This window comes from Lemur catta, chromosome 4 (assembly GCF_020740605.2).
Source record: "Lemur catta isolate mLemCat1 chromosome 4, mLemCat1.pri, whole genome shotgun sequence".
Lineage (NCBI taxonomy): Eukaryota > Metazoa > Chordata > Mammalia > Primates > Lemuridae > Lemur > Lemur catta.
In genome coordinates this window covers 51,193,937-51,216,154 of record NC_059131.1, presented here as the reverse complement: position 1 = coordinate 51,216,154, position 22,218 = coordinate 51,193,937, and the positions used below count along the sequence as shown (strand labels likewise).

Sequence of the window (22,218 nt, the reverse complement as noted above, 5' to 3'; positions counted from 1 at the left end):
AAAGCTCTCCTCTGCCTTCCCCCACTCCTAATAAGCAAAAGAGAAATTCAGCCTGTGTTGAGGGGTTGCCCAGAGAAATCCAAGCAGGGAATTTATTTTAAGAGGATGATGTTGGGAGAAGGAAACCATAAGATGACACCAAGAACGAGGTGGTGTCAGGCACTCAAGCAAGGACTGTACAAGACAGACACTGGCCAACAGTGATCATGGCAGAGCTTGCAAAGGAAAACCCCGGAGTAGCTGGCCTTTGGCTTAACAAAGGCAGACTGATCTCTTCCCCCAAGTCGGGACTCACGTGCCAAGTCAGAAAGAGAAACAACTCTAGGCCTTCATTTATAAGTCGGGGTGGGGGGGGGCGAGTGGGAGGGCGCAGAGGACGCTGGCTACCCAAATCTCTAGCCGCTTCACAACAATTCGCAACCGAACTGTCCTGAGCCCTGTTTCATCTCATTCACTCCTCACGTTTTCACTTTCATTGCATTTTTGCAACTCTTTTGGACCAATCTAGAGACACAGCGACAGGAGAGAGAGAGAAACTGGGAGCAAACGGTGGTGTCGGGGTGAAAGAGAAATCCGCGCCCCCCTCCCCCCAGCAACTCCAAATAAAAGTCGTCCCCACTTAGTAATGCATCGGAAGAAGGGCCTGGAGGGAGGACCGCAGAGGAGCGCGTGCAGCAAGCAAGACCCTCAGTTGAGAGAAGGCAGGCGCGAGGTCCCCCACCCTCCACACCGAGGGAGCCACGGGGTGCCCCTTGACGTTGACACTTCCATAAGCTGCCAACCCAGAGGGCCCAAAGCGCGTACCAGCTGGAGGATGAGTGGAAAGGAGGAGGAGAAAAGTCCATATTTATCTGTTTTTATAACCTCGGCCTGGTCTTATTTTTTCTATTAAGTACAATAAAATGGGCGAGCTTGCAGCGAACACCGCACAAAGCAATGTTCAGTGAGGTCTAGAAGCGTTCGGCCGAGGAAAACTGACAAGACAGGCTAATGAACCGTATAGACAGGGAGAAAATAGCCAGCATTTGCTAGATTTCAAACCCTCGCTGTCTGTCTTAGACCACCTATCTTGGATTTATTCCTAATAAAATAAGAAATAAGCAGACCCTACACTTTTCTTTTCTTGGAGAGAGAAGGGGGAAAAATGCTCCCGAACAAAGCCCTACAATCAGAGGCGGTCACTGGCAGTTAACACTCCCATTATTATAGAGGGTAAATAAAATAAAGACAAAAATTAAAAGCGACAAGAAACAGGTCAAGTTTGCTAGCAAAGCTTTTACAAGCTCATCTCTCCAGGTCGAATCCCAGAGCCAGCCTTAATGAAGCAATAATAGCCACATTATTCAAAAATTTTCATTTCGATGGAAATGTATCTAAAAGGGACTTAATCATATGCAAATAATAAAAGGAGGTGGTAGTGACCCAGCCAGCAATATGCATACAGATTTTTTTCCAGGGATGTTGAAATTGAAAAGCGCATACCTGGTCGGTTAGATTTGCTGATCTTGTTATATCTTCACTGTCTGATTTTGATCCTCCTTCTCTATCGTCTATCACCAAATCGATAGGCATTTTCCCTTTCAAACAGCTAATATACCGGTGGCAGAAATTGTCACATAATTCGTGTACCTACATTATGACAGAAATAAAAAAATGGAAATATAATCAGGAGTGCATAAATGACATTGACAAGTGCAATCCACCCCCCTTGTGAGATCCAAACTTCCAAATAGGGGAAACACAGGGCAATTGTCCTCCAGAGACCCCTAGACGCATCCAGAATTAGGAATAACTTTCTTTTCTTGCAAAATAGAGATATCCCAGAAAATTGACAGTGACAAGATGATTCACAGGCTACAACATACTCAACACCCGTGTTAAATTCATGTGCTCCTGGGGCTGTGGCCATTAGAGAGGTGACCTGCATGGGTGACATTTAAGGTAAACTATTTAATTTCATCCAGTTACTTTATGATAAATCCCTTTCCAATGTGTCTAAGGTGCATATATGTGTGTGTATACACATACACACACACATATTATTTTTTCTCCAAAGGATCTGTATTATGGTGGCATAGGATATATGCCTGTCAACTCAAGTCCCTATAACATTTGTAATAAGAGTTTCTATCCCTAAGGAGCATATTTTAGGATTCATCCTTTTAAAAAATAAGAGGAAATAAAGTTGCCAGTACTCATGATATAAAAAACCTACAACCACAAAAACATGTCAAATTGATTTTTTTAAAAAAACAAGGAAAAAGAATGCCTCAAAATATTTAGGTACAAGTGGAGAGGTCTCTTACAGGCCCCAGGCATCACTGACATGCAAAAATTCACAAGAAACCCCAGTGTGCTTGCAATTTAATGTTAGTTTGAATTACAATGCATTAAGTTTTTATTGCTGAGATTTATAGAACAGCTAGCAAAATCATGTTATCCCACACCCTTTCTTGAGTGTGAAGGTGGGGTGTGTGCAGGATTCACAGATTCAAGAAATTGACACAACTATCAGCTCTGCTTTGTCTCTGCAAAACGTTTAATGTGCCTCCCCCACCACCTCCTCCAGACTCCTGCCCGCTCCTCCTCCTCCCCCTCCGCCTCTCCTCTGTGTCTGACCTGCTGCTGCTCTCAGACTGTCTTCCAGAAACTCACTAAAACTAAACAAAACTTTTTCCGCCCTCAGAGGTAGCAAAGAAGAGGAGGAAGAAGAGAAGAGACCATAGAGATATTAAGCTGGGAAGAAAACTCACAACAGCATTTTAAACATCAACTGGGATGCACAGAATTGCAACTATTTACACAAAGCCAGCAAGGTATTAAGAAAGAACACAAGGCTAGGGCGTTTGTGATCCCGGTTTTAGTGGCTGAAATTGTAATTAAACTGAGAAGAGAAATGGACGCTAAGATTGGCCTTGACACTAATTACCTGAAAAAAAAAAGACATTTATGCAAATGTCTCAGAAGCCTGAACTTCAGCCATTCTGAACCCTCCCCCGTGTGTGTTTGGGGGTAAGGGAGAAGTAGAAGGAAAAGAGGCTAGAGAAATTACCTTCTCTAATTCCAACAGATGAAACCTTAATACTTGTATGGCTTGAATCATCTGAAAAGATACAAAAAGAATGAGCACCCCATTCCTGGTTTGCAGAAAACTGGCTGCCACAGCTCTAGCATCTCCAGCCCTCCCCCTCCCACCAGTAAATAGAGTTATTTTGATTTATGGCAATAACACTAAAACTTAATAGCAGCGACTGGGTACCATCTAGAGGTTTATATTTCTTAAGAAGAAAAAATAGCTAAAACAACAACAAAGCATCTAAGTGGGGATCATAAACACTCTCCTCCCCCATGGCTCTCCCCTTTCTCAGTCCCACTGGCCCCACTCCCCCCTTCCCCAGGGCCACAGTCCTGGACTAGATGTTTCCTTGGAAGGAGTGGACAGAAAGTATTCCAAGCAGCCCCCAAATTGTGGCTTTTTCGCATTGCAAAGTTCCTGCTGCCTTCTGCACACCTTTCAGGCAAACTGGTTGTTTGGGGGCTCTTGCCCAGTCGCTGCCCTCGTGACGATACTTTGAGGGCTGGGAAGTCCGCAAAGTTTAAGCACACACGCTGACAGGCCCAGAGATAAATCCCCACGCTGATTAGAGCTGCGCAGCCCGGCTGTCATAAAAAACAAAAGCTCGCATTTCCCCGCGCCGGCTCGCCCGGCCCCTCTCGAGATGAATTTATTTCCCCGGGACCTTGTCCCCGACCACTTGTCCGTGGACGGAAACATTTGCAGCCAACTTGCAGCCACGGAAAGACAGGTCTAGAAACCCCAGGGCTCTCAAAGCAAAGCTGAGGGCGCGGAGATGGGGGCTGGGGGGGCGATGGGGGGAGGGGGGTAGGGGTCCACTCTTACCAAGTTATCCAGTTCTGGATTAGAAGAAAATAGAGGTTTTTCTGCGCGAATCTAAATACAAGTGAGAAGGAGAAGGGAGAGGGAGGGGGTGAAAAAAGAAAGAAAATTTGAAATCTGGTCGCCTTCCTAGTTTCTTGCCTCATTACACTGTCGGGGGCAGGATGTAACCTCCGGGAGGGACTCGGTGACACCGAGCTCGTCCCGCGCAGAAACACTTCAGTGTGAATTAAATAAGCTGAAAACAAGCCCAGAGCTCGGTCTTACTTCTACTAGCAACTACGCTTCTCGCTTCTCCGGGACGCTGCTCAGCTCGCCAAGTCCAAAGCAGCTACAACGCGTGGTGTTCTCGATTTTATTTTACAGAGTGAGCTTTCTGCGTTAGTTTATGGAGGGTGAGTGGATATGAATATGGGTGATTTTAAGTTATCCGCAGACAGACACTCACAGAAGAGGAAAATCTGAGGGTGGATGTAACACGCATGGCTTAGGGTGGACTATTTGCTGGCTACTTTTGAAAATGTGCTGGGTAGAGGCGTTGGGGGAGGGGGGTTCTTTTATGTTTCTTTTACTTTTTTTTTTAACATTTATTTTGCTGACCTGTTTGGCGAACACGGCTATATCTTCATTGAATGACTCTGAGGAGCAGACGTCCCCGCCCGCCACCCCCGGCTCGCGGGGGGTACAAGTAGCTAATTCACATTTCTCAAAAATCAGTGCTAAGAGAGGGAAGAGGGGGTGTCTGCAAGAAAATACAACAGTCACAAACAACACAATGGTTAGTCCCCGGTCAGTGAAAAAAGGTGCCCAAGAAAAACAGCCAGAGGAACTAGAGGCACGGACCCCCTCTCTGATTTTGTCATCTACTTTTTTCCTTTTCCTCCCCCACGCCCAGGTGACTGCTCACCTCCCCTTCCCCCTAGAGCCCTGAAGTCGGAGGGCCTGAGCCCTGGACGGTATCTGAGGATCGGTTCAGCATATCTGGCCGGAGAAATTGGCAACATTTGCTACGAATAAAACCCAAGCGGTTCCAGCAGCCATTTTGAATTAAGTTTCCCACCCGACAAGCCCTCGTCCCTCCGCTTCACATCCAGGACCTGGCGGAGGAAAAAGGAGCTGCGCGTGGGGGTCGGAAGCGCTGGTTCATGTGGGTTCCTCCAAGGCGGCCGCACGAAGCCCAAGGCTCCGGGGATCTCGGTGGCAGGCGCTCAGCTAACTTGGGGAAAGGACCTCTATGGCTGCGGGACCGACTGTCACCAGGCTGCACCTACAGATCCCGACCCCACGGCCCTTGGAAAGCAAGGAGGCTCCTCCTCAGTTCCTTGCACACTTCCTCTCTTCGCGGATGGCCCCCACCGCCCCCCAAAGAAAGTTCCTTCAAATGTTCATGCGGTAAAGCCTTTCATTTTGTGTCTACGGAGTGGCAAAGCAGCTAGTATTGCGAGGGGCCTAGATGTCGCTTGTCTCAGCCCATTAAAAAAAAAAAAATGCTTCTTCTAATGCCCAAGGAGGTGTCTCAAGTCTTTTATTAGCTCTCACAGCCCAGCTGGGAATTTAACAGTTTGGGGTCCTTTTCAAAGCTTCCCCAAATGTTCTGTCCCGGAGCCTAAACCATTTGCAGTTAACGCTGCGGACAAAACGCTGGGATTTAAACAAGCCCATCGAACAAGGGACCAGAAAATAAAGCAGAAAGATATTTTTTTCAGACAGGAGGGTCAGAGTTGCCAGATTTTTTTAAAAAAGAAGAAATAAATAGAAATAAAAGTTGTTGCAAAGTAAAAAGAGGCCCCAAAATTCATCAGCACACAGTAGGCACAAGTGACTTTCAAAGGGTTTTAGTAGTCCAGGGTCTAATGGAATGGCCGAGGAGAACACGGTGTAAACCGCCGCCAGAAAACAATCTCCAGCCCAAGAGCACCCCGAATTGACTTCTTTCTAAATACTGCAGGTTTCGCCTTTGAACACAAAGTGCTAAAACATCTAGAAGTTTTTTAATGTTTGTAACAATTCAGAACAAGCCCCTCTCTTTGACTTCAGTGGTCAAACTCCCTAAATGCAAAACATGTTCCCCCTTGCCTGACCTGCCACTGTCCTCCCTTGATTTTATTGTGCAGTGGCAGAGCCAGCATACGCTTGCTGAGTAAACTTAGCAAGTCAGAACAATCAGTGGCTTAAAAGATTTTCCCTTAAACTGAAAGTTTCGTTCCAACACAAAGGCGCTTACATTTAGAAACCCCTAACGCTCTCGGGGCGAAATGGAGCGAGGGAGGACTCCAACCCGCTCAGCGGGAGTCTGAGAGGGGACGAGGGACCTTTAAGCAACTTCTCTGGCACTAGGACCCCTTTGCGGGCATCACCGCTCTAGACCAGGGGCTGGGCGTGCAGGGATTGTGTGTGGAGATGGGGGGCTTCGGAGATGGCAGGCCGCCTTCCCAAATTCTCCATGCAATGCGAATGAAAAGTCACCAAATATGTACCTCCGAACCAGAGAGCTCTGACTTTCCTCTTACCAAGGGCACAGAGAAACAGAGGAAGCATCGTATCTCAACTGCTTAACCTGCTGCCCATTGTACCTACCCATAAATGGCATCTTTATCTCTCTTTAAAGCGTCATTGACAGAGGAGCCCATGCTGGGGGCCATGGCGTTGGTATGAGCTGTGTGCGGGTACTGATGCGAGTGCAGAGGAGGCCCGTGGTTCAGGTGGTGGACCGGCTGCATGGACCTGGCTGCATGCGGGTCCCCATACATCGTGGAGGGGATGCCTACTCCATCCATGCCCCCGTAATGGGGTAGATCGTCGTACTGCATGACAAACAGGAGAGAAAGAAGGTTCAGAAGGCCAGGCGGGCAAATGGGGGAACGGCAGGGCACCGAGCTTATATAAGGTCAGTCCAGCTGGATCTTTCAACCCTGAATTCGGTAGCCTTGCATCTCTGAAGTTGAGATTTCTTATTTTAAACACAATTTGTAAAGTAAAAATTCTAATATTCTCAATAATACAGGTGTGGGATGAATGGTCTAGCCCTAACTTGTGTCCCCTATCAACTAGTTCAGAAATTCAGGATCCTCTGGCAAGGAAGGAAGGAAGAAAGGAGAGAAAGGGAAGCATTTTCCCGAGGGCGGAAGGTAAAACGTGCATGTCGCTGGTGGAGGAAATTCAAAATCACAATAATAAAACGTGCCAGGACAGTGCGGCAAACTTGCCTAGTTTCACAGTCCCTTCACATCAGGGAGAATTAAAAAAAAAAAAGTTACGATGGGAACAGCTACGCCAAGCACGTGAATTCAGACAGGCTTCTCATTTTATATCCCTGCCAGTGTGGGGTTAGGCAGTCCTGCAAGACACTGCATTTCTTTTGCTTTCCAAGACAAACTCTTCTAAATTATACAAAACTAATCTGACCCCCGTATAAGAGAAATTCAAGGAAGCATAGCTTTTCCTGGAATTAAAGCTGAATTTAGAATTGGGCAATTTCTCCCAAAGTTAAAGAAAATCTATAGTTGAAGCAGTTAATATTCTCTATATATTTTTACTCTTAGGAAGTTTCTCCCCAGACTAGAAGTCAAGGAGGCAAAGGTTTAAAGCAAATTCAAAAGCTTATGCACATACAACCCCCCATCTTCCTCTTCCAGAGAAAAAACTACTTTCATATTGATTGTCATTAATTTTTGTGTGTGAAATTTAGCTATTTAGGTTTTTCTAGTTGGTTCATTCCAGGCAAGTTCTTTTCCCAAGATTTGGAGGCGCCGAGAGTGAAATGATTTTCAAAGAAAAGAGGAATTGCCACTTTCATCTCCTTAAAGCCAGAGGTGTGAAAAGAGTTTGGAAGAACACTGACATTTGCCTGAACCAAAGGAGTAAAGAAAAATGTGTCAGCCTAGTAACTTTCTTTTGCAAACAGGGCTTTGAGGGCCAGGACACAAATTATGCAAGGAAGGCTTTTTGTAGACCTCCTTTCTTTTAAGAAACTACCTCAGTTGGGTTGTCATTGTCTCACTTTACTCTCACTGCATTTCCATTCAAATAGGAATATTGGGGAAATTAGTATTGCATTTTTAAAGTGAGTAGTTGTGTGCTTAGTATCCAATTAGTACAGGGCTTATCTAAGAAAAACTTGCAAAATATTACCTTGCATAAAAATCCATACAAATTAAAATTACTTTTAAAAGATGAGTGTTTTCGGACCAAAAAACTTGCTGTACTATGACAAAGTTATTTGCTTAAAAAAGCTATTTACATCTAATGATATTAAAGATGAGCATAATCTATAACATATCAGAAGTTTCCAGCTGCGTATTTTAGTTTAAACAGAGCTTTAAACTTCTGATCCCTGAACGCTAAGATTATAGCATTAGGTATCTCGCTTAAAAAAACAAAACAAAACAAAACAGATGATTGCTTGAGCTTGTATTTTTATTTATATAGCTGCTGGTTAGGAATCTATAGAAAATTTGATTACTTGAATTAACAACTCCAAGTAACATACGTAAGTCTACAAATGCATTGAATAAATCCTCTCGCTTTAGGCCACGGCTTTAGGAGCCTCATTTTAAAAGAGAGAGAGAAAAAAGGAAACTTTTTAGCAGTGTCTTTCAGCCACGTTTCAATTTAATCTCACATTTGAGTTCTACAATTGTTTTTTAATACGTACCCTTTGCGCCATCGGCCTCTCTGGCTCCCTTCCTACTTCAACTTCTAATATATCCTCTTTAAGGCCAGTGTGAAAAGAAACAAATATGCAAACTCCCCCGGAAAAAAAAAAGCACGACGAAAAATCCCTTAACGTCTCCAGCAATGTGAACTACTGGTGCCAGATCTTCGGTCTACGGGACCTGAAGCAAAGCGCCCGAGTCACTGAGCATAAAAGCGCTCCGTTTCCAAGACAGCAGCGGGGGCAAAAAAAAAAAAGCAGATCTTCTCTCCCCAAAAAATCAGCTAAAAAAAAAAAAAAAAAAAGAGCGCCCCTCAGACCCAACTACCAAATCTCATGGCTTTCTGCCACTCCAGCTGTCAATCACAGGCGAGGTTGTCAACGTGGTGAATGAATGATCATCCGCTCTGTCTTCTTCTGGTCAGAACACCTCAAATGTTAATATTCAAATGCACAAAGCCCTAGCGCTCGCTTCCCTTGAATCAGTCCTAATTCCTAATCAGTTTCTCTGTTCTCTCGCTCTCTCTCTTTCTCTCTCTCTCCCTCTTTGCAACTGCTGCACTGGAGGGAGATTAGAGAAGGAGGGTTAAAAAAAATGTCTGTCTGAGTTTGTCTTAAAGGAGCCACGATCGATGCTGCCCGCTTGCAGTCTCCGTGCGTGTGTAAAGTGTGTGTTGCACAGGCGGAGAGGTGGATTCCGACCAGAATGCTAGAACCCGGAAGTAGTGGTGGCCATAACAGGTCGCGTCTTACACAATGCATTGGGCTGCAGCAAGTAGGCTCCTCGGCAGGGGTGGGTGCGCGAAGCGAGCTCTGGCCGCACTGGAGAGGCAGAGAGGCGCTCCATTAAATCGCACGCCCAGGCACAAACACCACACATCCAGGGCACACGCACACAAACGCGGGCAGTGGTCTGCGGCCACCGGCTTTATTTTCCGTATTCTTTTCCCTCCCTCCCCCTCTGGACTCCCTCCCCAAAACCGACTCTCTTGAAATAAATTGGGAATAAACGCGGGGCAGGCAGCAGCGGGAGTTATTTTGCACAGAGCTCCGCGCATAGACTTCATGACTTTCCTCGAAATTATTGGGGTCTGCCAGTATTTTTCCGGGAGGAGGGTGAGGCACAAAGTACTGAATTCTCAGAACTAAACACCCCAAGGAGAAAAGTCAAGCCGGGAGAGAAGAGGAGGAGCAGGAGCGGGGCTGGGAAAGCCTCGGCTAAGGAGTCCCGAGAACATGGGGTGGAGGTGGCTCTGGCTTCCTGCAGATCCAGCCTAGAGGGTTTTTGCTGTCAGAGGTGGACGCCCGGCCGGAGGAAAGGAAATGCTTGTATTTTGTCACTTTGGGTCGGGACGCCCCCACCTCCTAGCCCCGGCGGCCCCTCGGCCCCAGCCCCGGCGTCCTGCGCGAAGTGAGAAAGGAAGGGAGGGAACAATGAACTGAGCGCCGGGAATGTGCCCCCAGCGCCTGTTTACAAACACCAAGCTATTTATGATCGCCGGAAAACGAAACCCGACGCGGACTCCGAGCAGCCCAGACCTCGCGGGCGGAGTCCAGGCCCGGGAGCCGCGGGGAGGGAGGCTCTTTCTCCGACCCACTCCCGGCCAGGCGACCGTGCGCCCAGGGCGCGGCGCGACGGGGCAGGAGCGCTCGGCTCGAGCTGGGGCCGTGGCTGCCTTTGTCTAGGAGGCGCCGAGGGGCTCCAGTCTCGGCCTCGCTCGGGCCTGGAGAGACCCCGCGCCCTCAGTTCTTTCTCCAGCGACGCCCCGAACTCTCCTCCCCAGACCTCCTACTCCGCACTCCGCTTTCCTGTCTCCAACCCCGCTCGGCGAAAACTCCCAGTGCCAGAGAAAGAGAAACCCACTTGGTGAGCTGAGATTTCAGACAAAAGCTGCCCGTACCTACGACACGGAGGCTCCAAGCAGCCACTGGTTTTAACTTTCTCCCTTTAAATACATATTCTCTGGGCTTTAATTTTTTTCCTTCTCTTTATTCTCCCACTCTAAGCTTGCCCTTTATTATTATATTTAATGGTGTTATTTTCGTATTTGTTTTTCTGCCCGCCAGGCTCTGATCTGCCGAGACGGCTCAGCTGTAGCAGCTCTGCTAGCGGCTGCAAACCTCACATCCCCAAGCAGGGCTCGCAGCTCGCTCGGCTCGGAGAGGATTTTCCCCCTCCCTCCCGCTGAAACCTCGCACAAAACTCCCCCTGCGGTCGACTGGAAAATGAGCTCACCCAAATCTCGGTAGGCAGCCGTGAAGAAGGGCGCAGCCAATCAGGAGGCGCCCCCGCCCAGGCGGCCGCGCATTGGCTGCGGGGAAAATCAATTATCAAATAATCGATCAGCAGGGAGCTTCGATCTGCCGGGAATGCAAACTGCCAGTCCCCATTCCCGCCCTGAAGGTGGCCAAAAGGCTGACTCCCTCGGAGCCCTCGGCCCGCGCTCCCATCGCCCCCACCTCCATGCCAGCCGCCAGCTGCGGACCGAACCCTCACCCTCACGGGGGTGTAAGCAGTGGGAAGAGTTTTGAGAAAGATTAGGGGGATCCTTTCACCCAACGATTGTTTGGAAATGGTTAGGAGCTCTAAAATGTATTGAAGTCAACTCTTAAGTGCAAAGTAGAGGAGAATGTGCATCCGTCTTCGAGATGGGACTCATGTTTCTGTAGAGTGGGCTTCCGAGGAGCAGGGGACGCAGGGCGAGCGTCAGAACATAGGTCCTGAATCGGGTTCCACCGAGCGCACGCAGCCTCCCTAGGCGACATCACCGCTTCTCGTAGCACTCCGCACGAGTCCGCGCCGGCTCGGTTGCCCCCAACAGCGGCGCGTTTCCGTAAAGCCGAGCAGATGAGCCTTCCCAGCCATCGCCCCCGCCCCGACACCATGCTCTCCTCCCCATGTGTGCCCGAAGGGCCGACGCACGTTCACCCAGAGCCTTCAGATGCGCTTTGCCTTGAAAGAGCTCCGACTGCTTAAAAAACAAAAAACAAACAAAAACCCCGAAAAAACCCATCGCCAGGATCCCTTATTACTTGCCTTGCTCCCTTTTTTCTTTCTCTCTGTTTCTATCTCTGTCTCCCTCTCTTCCTCTCTCCCTCTTTTTTGTCTCCAACACCCAAGTTTTAGGATCTTTTACTTTTCTCCATGGCATGCATGTGTAGCGCTTTCTGGCATGAACGCCTGGATAGATCACTTGGGAGGTTAAGGCAGGCCCGTGAGTGAAAACGGAGGGGGTGGAGTGAAGTAGGGGCAGCCAGGTGACTTGCCAGCGCCTTTATGCCCATGCCTGACCCCCGCCCCCCACCTCGCCCCTGCAGCATGAACTTGGAAGCAGAATTTCAGGCCAAGATGGAACCTCCCCGTCTCAGAAAGGCGATTACTGTTTAATTCTTGGGAAGCTGCGCTGGCTGGGCCAGGCAGCACGCTCCTTTTCCCATAATGGAGAGGACTAGGCTGGGCGAGCAGCCTGCTAGCCCTTCTCCGAACCCCAGGCGGCTGCAGCCGACACCTGAGCGCCTTCCGACGGCTGCTCGCTGGGGTGTGAGCACTGTCTCTGCAGCAGGCCCGCCAGGCATCTGCGAAACTGGGCATAGTAGGGAGCCGGGGGTAGGAAGTGTGTGTGAGGGGTGTTAAACCAAACACCGACAGGGCACATCTACATTTATGATGCTTAAATGAACTGCGAGGGAAATTGTGTAAGTATAATTTAACTGAGAGAAATTTACTGCGAAATACACTTAGATGACCGTGTTCTTTAACAGCCCTAGGCATTCTCCAGCAAAGACTTAGGTAACAGGGCTTGGAGTTAACCTCAACTCCGTGGCCACGTTTTCAAATTTGGAAAAGGTCAGTTTTTATATGAATATAAATTTATATACATGCATGCACAATAGGATTTATTTTGTATTGTTGCTTTCCCGTAAGTTTTTTTGTTTGTTTTATTTTCTAGCAGAGACGAAAAGAGAAGGTTCAGGTAAGTCACTCTTTTCAAGCACAACCAAAATCTTCAAAGCAGTAGGAAGACTATTGTGTGCTGTATCCATGATGTGTCAGACTGCCTTAAAAATGTACACTAAATTACCTACACACAGATTTTCCTTAAAGAATGGGATAGTTTGAATTTGTGGGCTTAAAATAAACTCTTAGTAGCTTTGAAAAGCGCCCACTCCCACTCTTTCCATTTATAACTGTGAACCTAATGTTACTTCTAGGCCTTATACGATTAATTCTGAACAATCAAGGAACTAAAACTCTTTTACAATGTAATTACAGTAGTACAAATTGTTTGCCCAAACCTCATTCTGGATAAGGATTTTACAATTAGCAAACAGTTATTACAGTTGGGGCTTGCTGAGAGAAATTGCACAGAGGACGTCTAGAATTGCAATATAGTAGCCATAAAAAAAAAAAAACTCCTTTAGCAGGGCAGCCATTAATCATCTATTAAAGAAAAAAGTGAAGGGACAGTTCCGGGCATCTTAGTAAACTACTGATGATATTTATGTCTGTCCTGTGACAGCACCTATCCTAAGCTTATTTCAGATATTTGCTTTTTTAGGCAATAGCACATTTATTTTGCAAAAACGTGGCCTGATAAAGGGTTCTGGCACTTGGCCCTAGCTCTTGCGACTCAGATCTTTCATTCACTTTTTATCCTTCTTATCCCAGAGCATCTCCCCCAAAACAGAGAAGGGTGACTAAAGAAGAGACAGGCTGGGCCCTTGGTCTCTATTGTTTCTACCCTCCTACACAGAGGCATTTCAAGCCATCAGTGCTCCTCTGGGCTGTTGGTATAATTGTCTTGGAGAACTCCCCTGTAACTTTCTGTTCTCCTGTAAGGAATTGGTGCCTTTGGAGAGGCCTATATCCTGAACCAGTCTTTTGTCCCCAAAGGTCACACTGATGAGTCACCTCCAAAACCCTCAGAAATTAAAGAGGCACCTCTTAAGGTAAAATGTGTGTGTATTTCCCAGCCCAGAATAAACAAAAGCCTGTTAATCAATCGAGTTTGGCAGCTGTGTTCACAGAATGATAAGGGTTTATCATCTGGCACCTAACTTTAAGATGCCTGTTAAAATGTTGTGATTGCTTTTTAGGTTGTCCTGTGGTGTGGAGGCTTGGGGTTTGTATTTCAAGAACATTCATCCTCAGCATCTCACCCCCACATTAGCATTCTCATTTCAAAAAACAGAAATAAGAGGAGGGAAAGACAGTTTAAAGAAAATAGATTTGAAATCTAGTAGAGATAATACAGGAATGCTGGAGATAAGAGGCTGGATGTGATATGAGAAAGGTACCAAGAAGTCAAAGCTAATGAATAGCTGTGAGAAAAGTGAAATAGACTATTTAGAGGTCTATTAAAGAGAGAAACCTGGTTAGGTGATATGAAAGGGGGTTACCCGAGAGGATTAGGGAGAACGTTAATCAAGCACTCCGAAGCAATCCAGGCTATAAGAACTAGATTTGTTTACTGCATTTTGCTTAGGAAAACAAAGAGTGTCTGGGTCCAGTTCAGAAGTCAATGAGAGGTCAGCTTAGGCTCTCTGACTGTTGCAGGGAAAATACCTAAGTGACCATATTCCAACTGGATAATGCAAAAGTTAAGGGAAAAAAAATTGGGGGGAGGGTGCTTTCCTTACTACTTTTCTATTTCAAATCATTAAAATGCTTTGGTCTCTAGAGGGGGAAAAACTACACTGGTTAACATAATTACTAGCTCTGACATTTTCAGAAGTTATAGAGGTCTTTTATTAATTAAATGGAGGGCTTAATAAAATATTCCTAATAAAATTTATGGTTGTCTTAAAACTTTCTAAACAGTGCTATAAATTCTTAATAAAATTAACTGGGAAATGAGTTATTAGCCCACACTCTACCCCCTCCCCAACTTCTACATAAGGAGTGTCTGCAGAATGAAAAGGAAAGAGAAGCCTTTTAGTAAAATATAAATATTAGCCAAAGCCATACATTGCTCTGGATAGAAGAGGCAAAGCCTCAAATGTTATTTCCAATGGCATCATTCTCCAATATCCTCCAACAGCTATTCACAAAACTTCATCAAGAATTTCTTTCCCTTCTCTAGTACATTTTATATATGCAAGTATATGTATTAGTGCATTCGAAATGCAGTCCTCAATTTTCTGGACTGATTTTTTGTGTTAAATGTAATTAAAAACATAACCGCATTGTGTACAATTCCAACATAGAATCTTGAAGGCTCAGGTTGCAAATACTTTATTGGAAGACAAATTAAAATAAAATGCCTTGTAATTTCTCTCATTTTAATGTCTTTAAAGGTAACCTTTAAATAATAAATATCTCAATAACATTTTTCTCTGAACTCCTCATTTACAAAGTCAATATTATCTGCAGCAGCATTTTTTTGAGCAGATATGCAAAACTTTTTCATATTATTATGTTTCAAAACTTTGGGGAGTTATCTTAAGTTTTGAGATACTTCTTTACTTCACAGATACAATGTTGGCTGGCCTAGCTATTTAAAAGAACAGCACACTCCGGTAAACTCCAAACCAAACAGCCTTGGTGAATTGTTTAGCATTTGAAGGCTTGATCTTTTGTGCCGTCTACTGGACAATGGAAAAACTGCAGCTTCAATGACAAACTTTTGTCCAGTATTTAATGGGGGTGGGAGGTGGGGGTAAAGGGTGTGATTTGGTGCTGGTAAGTAACAAGAGAGGAACACAGGACCCATCTTAAGACTCGTAGGACAGGTCTCTGGGTCTAATCATGTTTTTCAAATACAAGGATAGGACATTTTATCAACTATAGGCACACCTCAACCACTTGACTAAGGCACAAAACTTAAAACCAACATTTAATACAGCTGTGTATGTGTGTCTGTGTACAAAGGCAGCTTGGGAAAAGACAGAAAAGATGATGGGACAGGACCAACATCTCTAAAACAAGAGTAGTGGTTGCTTGGCTTTGATTGTGAATTTGCTTGACAGTCAAGTTAAATGTATCTACTACCTGGATAATCCAGATGTACAAGTTAATTCTTGGAATTTGGAAAATGACATTGTTTGATAATAAAGAAAAGAGCTTTTAGGAGAGGGGAAATGAAACCGTTAATTAGAAAAAAATTAGGACAGTTTCCTTTTGGCAATTCTGGATGAAAATGTGAAACCAGTATTTTCACATGGAGAGCACAAGTGGGAGAAAGTGTGAGTGAAATTCATGGTCAGATGCCTTTATATAGCAGAGGCTGTTTAATGTTCTCTTAAGCATTAAAAAATGTATACATTTTGGTTAAGATTTAAAAATTTTATGGAGGTCTAGTCTAGCATTGTGGAATCTTTGTGTAAAAAGAAAAGTATTAAGCTAACTTTGACTCTCTTTTATAATGAAATAATGTCTGAAGTAATAACAATTACCATAGAGAAGTGATTTTGTGATTTAAGAAACAAACAAACAAAATCCAATGCCAAAAAAAAAAAAAGTACAGAGAAGTCAAGCTGATTTTGATCAAAGAGACATGGACTTTGGTATAAGGGCTCTTAAAACTGTTCATGTGCTTTTTCTGAAGTTAAAATTCCTTATTGCATTTTAATAAAACCTGGTAGCACATGACTAGTTATTAGGGTGCCTTTTAATAAAAACCTAATAGTGAAAGGGGACAGCTTTAGAGCATTTTATTGATGCATAAATATATTACAATGACCTGCTTCAAATATACATTTTGATGTGGCAATGTTAGGATGACTTTATAATATTGTATTAAATATAGATATATCAGAGAACCTGGACTGACATTGACTACTTAAAGCAGTGAGATTGCATGCATTGCAGTGTAAAAGCTCAGGATAGTTTCAGTTGTTCTACAGAAGTCTGTGTTGTTGATGGCAGGTGTCTTTTAAACTTTAGCATAAGCAACTGAACTGTGAAAGGTTATTCTTTTATGAGATGCTGTTTGGGGCCATTTTATGACATGCAGTTTTTTCTAGATTAAAAAAGCAACCAAACAAAAAACCCTACTAACAAGAGCTGAAAAACATAGAAAATTCTTCCAGGAACTAATCACAAGTGCACAGACGTTTGATATATTCTAAACTTATAGTGGAAGTACCGAGTGCTGGAAGAGGTATAGCCAGTATGCTCTAGTCACCAAGAGCAAACATTTACCTTTGAAGCAACTGGGTGAGCCAGACTGGCCATGCTTAGCATCATGTTCCACTTGGTAAAGGGGCATATTTTGTGAAAACCTTCAGGCAAAAATCATACTGATTATTCAAAAATAAATGTTTTAACATTTCATTGAGTTATCTAATGAATAAAAAAATATCCAAGGCTTCCTGCAACGCAGAAAGAATTCTAGTAGCATGAAAAACACAAAGGGGGAAAGAACAGGAAGTTGAGGACGCCTGCTGAGTAGTTATTCACTTGTGACTATCTGAAAACGTACTTTTCTGTGCCCTTATTTAAAAATGAAAAATAAATATCATCTTTCCTTGTCTTCTTTTTTAAAAAATTAGCTTCAGACTATGGTTATGCTTGATAAAAATTATAATTTTTTCCCAGGCGATTTATGCAAAAAGGGGCCAATCTGAAAACTTGTGACTAGTGGAAGAAGTCGACACATAAGCTGCAAACATCACTTCGCAGCCGAGCCCACAGATCTGCAAGGCGCCCCTTCTTCCGAGCTCACGGAGGATAACTTCATTTACTGGCAGCTCGGCGGCACTTCTGGGCCCGGCCACTCTTTACCGAGCAGGGACATCGCGCACAGCCTTCCCAGCAGGGCTGCCCTGTCGCCTGTGCGCGTCGCGGTGCCGGGTCCCCGCAGCGCCCTGCAGCGCGGTCAGGTCCCGGAGCGCTCTGAGCCACCCAGAGCCCCAGGCCAGCCTGTACCCTGGGGCGTGAGGATTCCCTGGGCCCCTTGGGGGTCCTTCGGCAGGATATGCTTCCAGTGGCGGGAGCTGCGGTGTTTGCTCACACCTGGCTTGGTACAGGGGAGGAGGCGTGGGGAAACTTGTCCCCTGGGAAGAGGTAAAGGGGAAAAGGTCCCCTCTCCTGCAAATGTCCCCCTCCCTCGCCCTTTTGGCCGCCATCCTATCTTCTTTTTGGGGTGCGCCTCAGCCTCTCCCAGGAGTTGGTCAGGCCTGGGCGGCGGTGGGTGGCAGCCCGAGAGCGGGAGCGCGAGGACCCACGGACCGGGGCGCGGCGACTCTGGCACGCCGGCTTCTGCCTTCCGCTACTTCGGGCTGAGCACCCGAGGGCGCCTTTCTCCCCAGCTGGACTCGGGAACTCAGGAACACCCCGCCCCCTGCCTTTTGGCCTAATTCTGGAAGCTTCTCGCCTCCCGTCCTGGACGGGTCTTCCTCCGGGGGCGCCATGAGCCCCCGGGTGCAGCCATGCCCCAGTTCCTCCCCGCAGATCGAGCGTGCTCTGCCAGGCTTTTGGGGACGCGGGAGCCTTTGAGGACTCGGGCCCCGAGAGGCCCCTGCAGAGCCGCGGCCCCCTCGGAGGGGTGGAACAAGCGCTCGTTTGTGGCCAAGGTTATAATTTCAGGTGCGCTGAAGGGATTAGAGGCCGCGGGAGAACCGTGCGGGGCCCGGTGCCGTTACTTCCCCCGGATCCCAACCGCCGCCGGGTGGAAGAGGGGACACGGCCGGGCTGTGTGCTCTGTGCGCCCGGCGCTGGCGCTCCCACCTCGGAGGGGGTGTAGAACCAAGCGCCCTGGGAGGGGAGAGGACGGCTGGGAGTGTGCTGGAGTCGGGGGTGATGCCCGGAGAGGATGGGGAGAGGGAGGACAGAAGAGAGACAGTGACACAAACGGAAAGAGGGAGAAAGAGATAGAGAACGGCAGGAACAAGGACAGAGTCAAGGAATCTGAGAGCGTCCTGTCCCACCCCCAGGACACAGGAAAACAGTCTCCCCGCACTGGTACTCTCCAGGGAAGGGGACACGCGCATTCCTGCGTTGCTGCCTTCTGCTTCGGAGGAGCCTTATCATAGACTTTTGCATAATCGCATATTGACTTTCCTAAATAATTCCGCAAAGCTATTTGTGCTTCCACTTGTTCACATTTGCAAACAATTCCCTTGGGGAAAAGAAAAAGGAGAGAGAGAATGTGTGTGTCTGTTGGGGTGGCCAATTGAGGCCAGGGGCAAACACTAACACCTTCTTTCAAAATATCCCTTAAGGGATCCCAAAAATGACTGTCCTGCTCTGGGCAGTGGAAGTCACCATGACCAGTAGGGTGGGGTGATATCTCTGCCTGAGGTTCACTTTTCACCGCCTCTTCCGCACCACAGATAACTTTAAGGATGATAAGTCAAGGCATTTAGTTCCACTTGTCCATTTCACAGATGAGCAAGCTGAGACCCAGAGAGGTTAAGTATCCAATTTCTTCTCTCCTTTTCTTTTGTGCATGCCTCAAGGTGTGTGTGTGTGTGTGTGTGTGTGTGTGTGTGTGTCTGCGTGTGCGTCTGTATGTATGTGTATATGGCCCCTGAACTCTTTAAAAAAAAAATCACACTACAGAAGACGACTTTTTTTTATTCTGCTTTCCTAAGAAGACTGGAGGTCAGTGCCTGCACATCTGTCAGAAACAGCTGGGTGAGTGATGGTGGTATGTGACAGTGCAAGCGTCAGGGACTGGGTGGTGGCTCCTTCCTCCCCTGGTACTTCAATCCTGACTTTATCACCCCTTTAAGTCCCTTTAAGAAAGCAGCAGTCAAGGAGCTCTACTGGCCTACGGAAGACCCCTCCACGCAGAGAGCTCCAAGAAATGAAGAGAGCAGGGCAGCTTGTACTTGGCAGTGATGGTGGTGGAGTCTCCTAGGTCTTGCTCTTTTCCAACCAACTATCCCTCCCAAAAAACAAACAGCTACCTCAGGCCTTTTGCATTGACTTCCTGTGACTGAGTGACCCTAATGGAAAACTGGCCCAAGTCACCTAGGGCAGGAGGAGGATGCTGAAGGCCTTATTTACTCCAGGATTAAAATCAGCATACCCTCTAACCCTGTCCCTCCTAGGCAGCTTATCTTTTAAGGATGTGAGAAGGAGCTTCTTGGAGTCTAAACAGACATAATACCCCACTAGTATGTTTAGGTATCGAGTTTACAAAACAACACCGAACCCCACTGCAACACAGGCTACCATACCATTTGCAAAGAATAATCTGTATCCTTTACAGGCAAAATAGATTGAGTTGGCACTTATAATTCTGAAATATTTTCATTTTTTGCTTCAAATTTTGCCCCTAAAACAAATCGGGTATTTATCACCCTCTTCTCCCCATCTCCTAATTGTTTTTACCCTTTTTTTCTAAGTTTTTTTGTTACCTTGAATTTTATCTTGATTTGGGTGTTCAGTACAAAAAATTTGCTTATAGGTTGGTTATCTGTAGTTATCTATGTTTATTTTGTGTTTTAAAAAACTCTGTTTTATAAAGTTTACTATGTTTTATAAAGTTTTTAAAAACTCTGCTTTATAAAGTTTACTTGTTTACTATGGTTAGGACAAAAAATATCCTACCATTCCTTGAGGTTCAAACTTTGGTACTATTCTATGTCTTAGCCTAGCTTTTGTGATAAGCCTGTTGCATTTTCTTAAATACTTATTGATAAACATATCTCAGTTAAAAATCTTTTGAGGAACCCAGACCTTTGTGATGTACTGCATTGTGAACTATTTCATTTGCAACCATTTAGTGATTGTAGGTTGAAACTGAAGAATGATTTTGGAAATTGGGTCTATTGGAAAAAGCTCTTTGCACATACAAATGTTCCCAGCCAAGATTCCTGATAGTGGCAGTGAGGAAGAGCAGCAGAGAGTAGGACACCAGGGCTCAAATTTTAGCTCAATCTCTAATAGGCTGATTGAATTTGAAAAACTGAATCACCTGCAAAATGAATTGGTTATATTATTTTGATCTCTAAGTGCACTTTTGTTTCTTGTACTTAATGATTTTGATAACAAAATTGGACAGAAAATGTATAGCTTCATAATGAGCAAAAAATATTTAGTGTTAGTACATCACAATAATACTTATTTCAGAGTAAATTTTGAAGAGGTTGATATTTTGGAATTGAGTTTGAGCCAGTTGTTCTAAAGTAATGTTTCCTTGACTTGACTATGGCCATTTACGTGCATACAACCTTAGGTTTTTGCCCTGTTCTAATGCCCCCTAAATTACTATTTACTTGTTCTTTAAAAAAATAGTCTCATCTGGGGGAGGTGCAGTGGCTCATTCCTGAAATCCCAGTGCTTTGGGAGACTGAGGTGCAAGGATCACTTGAGCCCAGGAGTTCCAGGTTACAGTGAGGAATGATCATGTCACTGCACTCTAGCCTGGGTGACAGAATGAGACTCCATCTCAAAAAAAAAAAAAAAAGTTTCATCTAAACTAAAACACTATTTTTAAATGAAACTTTATATTGTAGTTATGATTTCTTCTGTTTTTTTCTAATGCAGATTTTAATAAATACACTAATACATTTAAAACAATTTGCTTGAATATAGGCTCCTAAATCATCTGTACTTGACTTTGAGAACCAATGACCCTGAGGATGTCTTACTCTCTTCAATGTGCTATGTTTAGTTTCTGCTTTATGTATCAGCATGATCAAGTCTTCAAATATCATACAATGACCACAGAGAGTAAAGATATTCCGTATGGCAAGAAATGAACACTAATAATTAGGAAAAAAATGAACACTAATTTTAGAAAGAATTCAACACTAATATTTTACAATTCAGTATTGTTATTTAAAGTGGAATTGTGTCTTGTAAAACTTCTGTAACTGCCAAACTTGTTGATATCGGTAAACTCTATGAAGTCTGCATTTTACAATACAGCATTTTGAAACATAATTACTACAATTTTAGACATTTGTAAGGCCCAAATTTATGATAATAGTAGGCAATTTTTGAAAAATGCACCAGATTCTATAAAAATGGCAATAATTTCTTATAAAAGCCTTCAAAACACTGAAATCTGGAATTCTTGTGCTTTCTGTTTCAGAGGAGAAAAACATAAATGCTTCTAGTTTGGACTTTTTTTTTTTTCCAATTCATTCACTCTCAACTCCCCATTTTTTGAGATTACCTCAACAGGGAAATTAAGTGTCAGAAGAATTCCCTCAGTACCTCCAGGCACTGTACCCTCCAGATATTGATCTTTAAGTTTGAAAATGATAACTTGGGTCTTTGTTGAAAGATACACCTGAAAGAACTAAAGTAAACAGAAAGATGTCAAAAACACAGGATTATTTTTTGTTATCATTAGATTCTGTCTGGATATTTGTTGGTATGTTTTAGAAGTTAAAACACTCAATCCTTTCTCTACTGACCAGACAACTTTTTAAGGCACATTTTCTCGCTCCCACATTTCACATGTCTCTTTTCTTTGTAGCACTGCACACTGTATTTGTAGGGCAAGACGTAATTTATGCACAGATTTTATTTCTTTTTGCCTCACAATGGTCACATATCTCAGCGAACCAAATGCCATTCACTTGAAGCTTTTGTTCTGCCTTGTTTTTTTCTAATCTTGGAATTAGGTTAAAATCATAATTTGTTGAAACAATATAAATGCCTGACCATCTTAAAAACCAAGGAAAATCAAAACCAAGGTATTGCTTAGCACCAGGAGACCTGAGAAGTTGAAAAATCACAAAGTTGGAAATGGATAGTTATGGC

General features: G+C 44.8%; 1 protein-coding gene and 1 long non-coding RNA gene across 3 annotated transcripts in view; one reads left to right on the top strand and one right to left on the bottom strand.

Annotated features, from left to right (window-relative positions):
• Nucleotides 1-9,254, bottom strand: part of MEIS1 (Meis homeobox 1) — a 129,958-nt gene extending 120,704 nt beyond the window's left edge. For both annotated transcript variants that reach the window (XM_045549744.1, XM_045549745.1), the window contains exons 1-6: nucleotides 8,553-9,254; nucleotides 6,476-6,702; nucleotides 4,499-4,640; nucleotides 3,902-3,952; nucleotides 3,053-3,103; nucleotides 1,483-1,629 (exon numbers count right to left, since the gene is read on the bottom strand). In XM_045549744.1, coding sequence (XP_045405700.1) covers nucleotides 1,483-1,629; nucleotides 3,053-3,103; nucleotides 3,902-3,952; nucleotides 4,499-4,640; nucleotides 6,476-6,702; nucleotides 8,553-8,564 — 630 coding nt within the window. In that variant the 5' untranslated portion in view covers nucleotides 8,565-9,254. The remainder of the gene's footprint in view (nucleotides 1-1,482; nucleotides 1,630-3,052; nucleotides 3,104-3,901; nucleotides 3,953-4,498; nucleotides 4,641-6,475; nucleotides 6,703-8,552) is intronic.
• Nucleotides 4,143-5,372, top strand: LOC123636991. The gene is made up of 2 exons (XR_006734729.1): nucleotides 4,143-4,293; nucleotides 4,794-5,372. It is a non-coding gene; the product is annotated as an uncharacterized LOC123636991 (long non-coding RNA).
• Nucleotides 9,255-22,218: the final 12,964 nt, after the last annotated feature.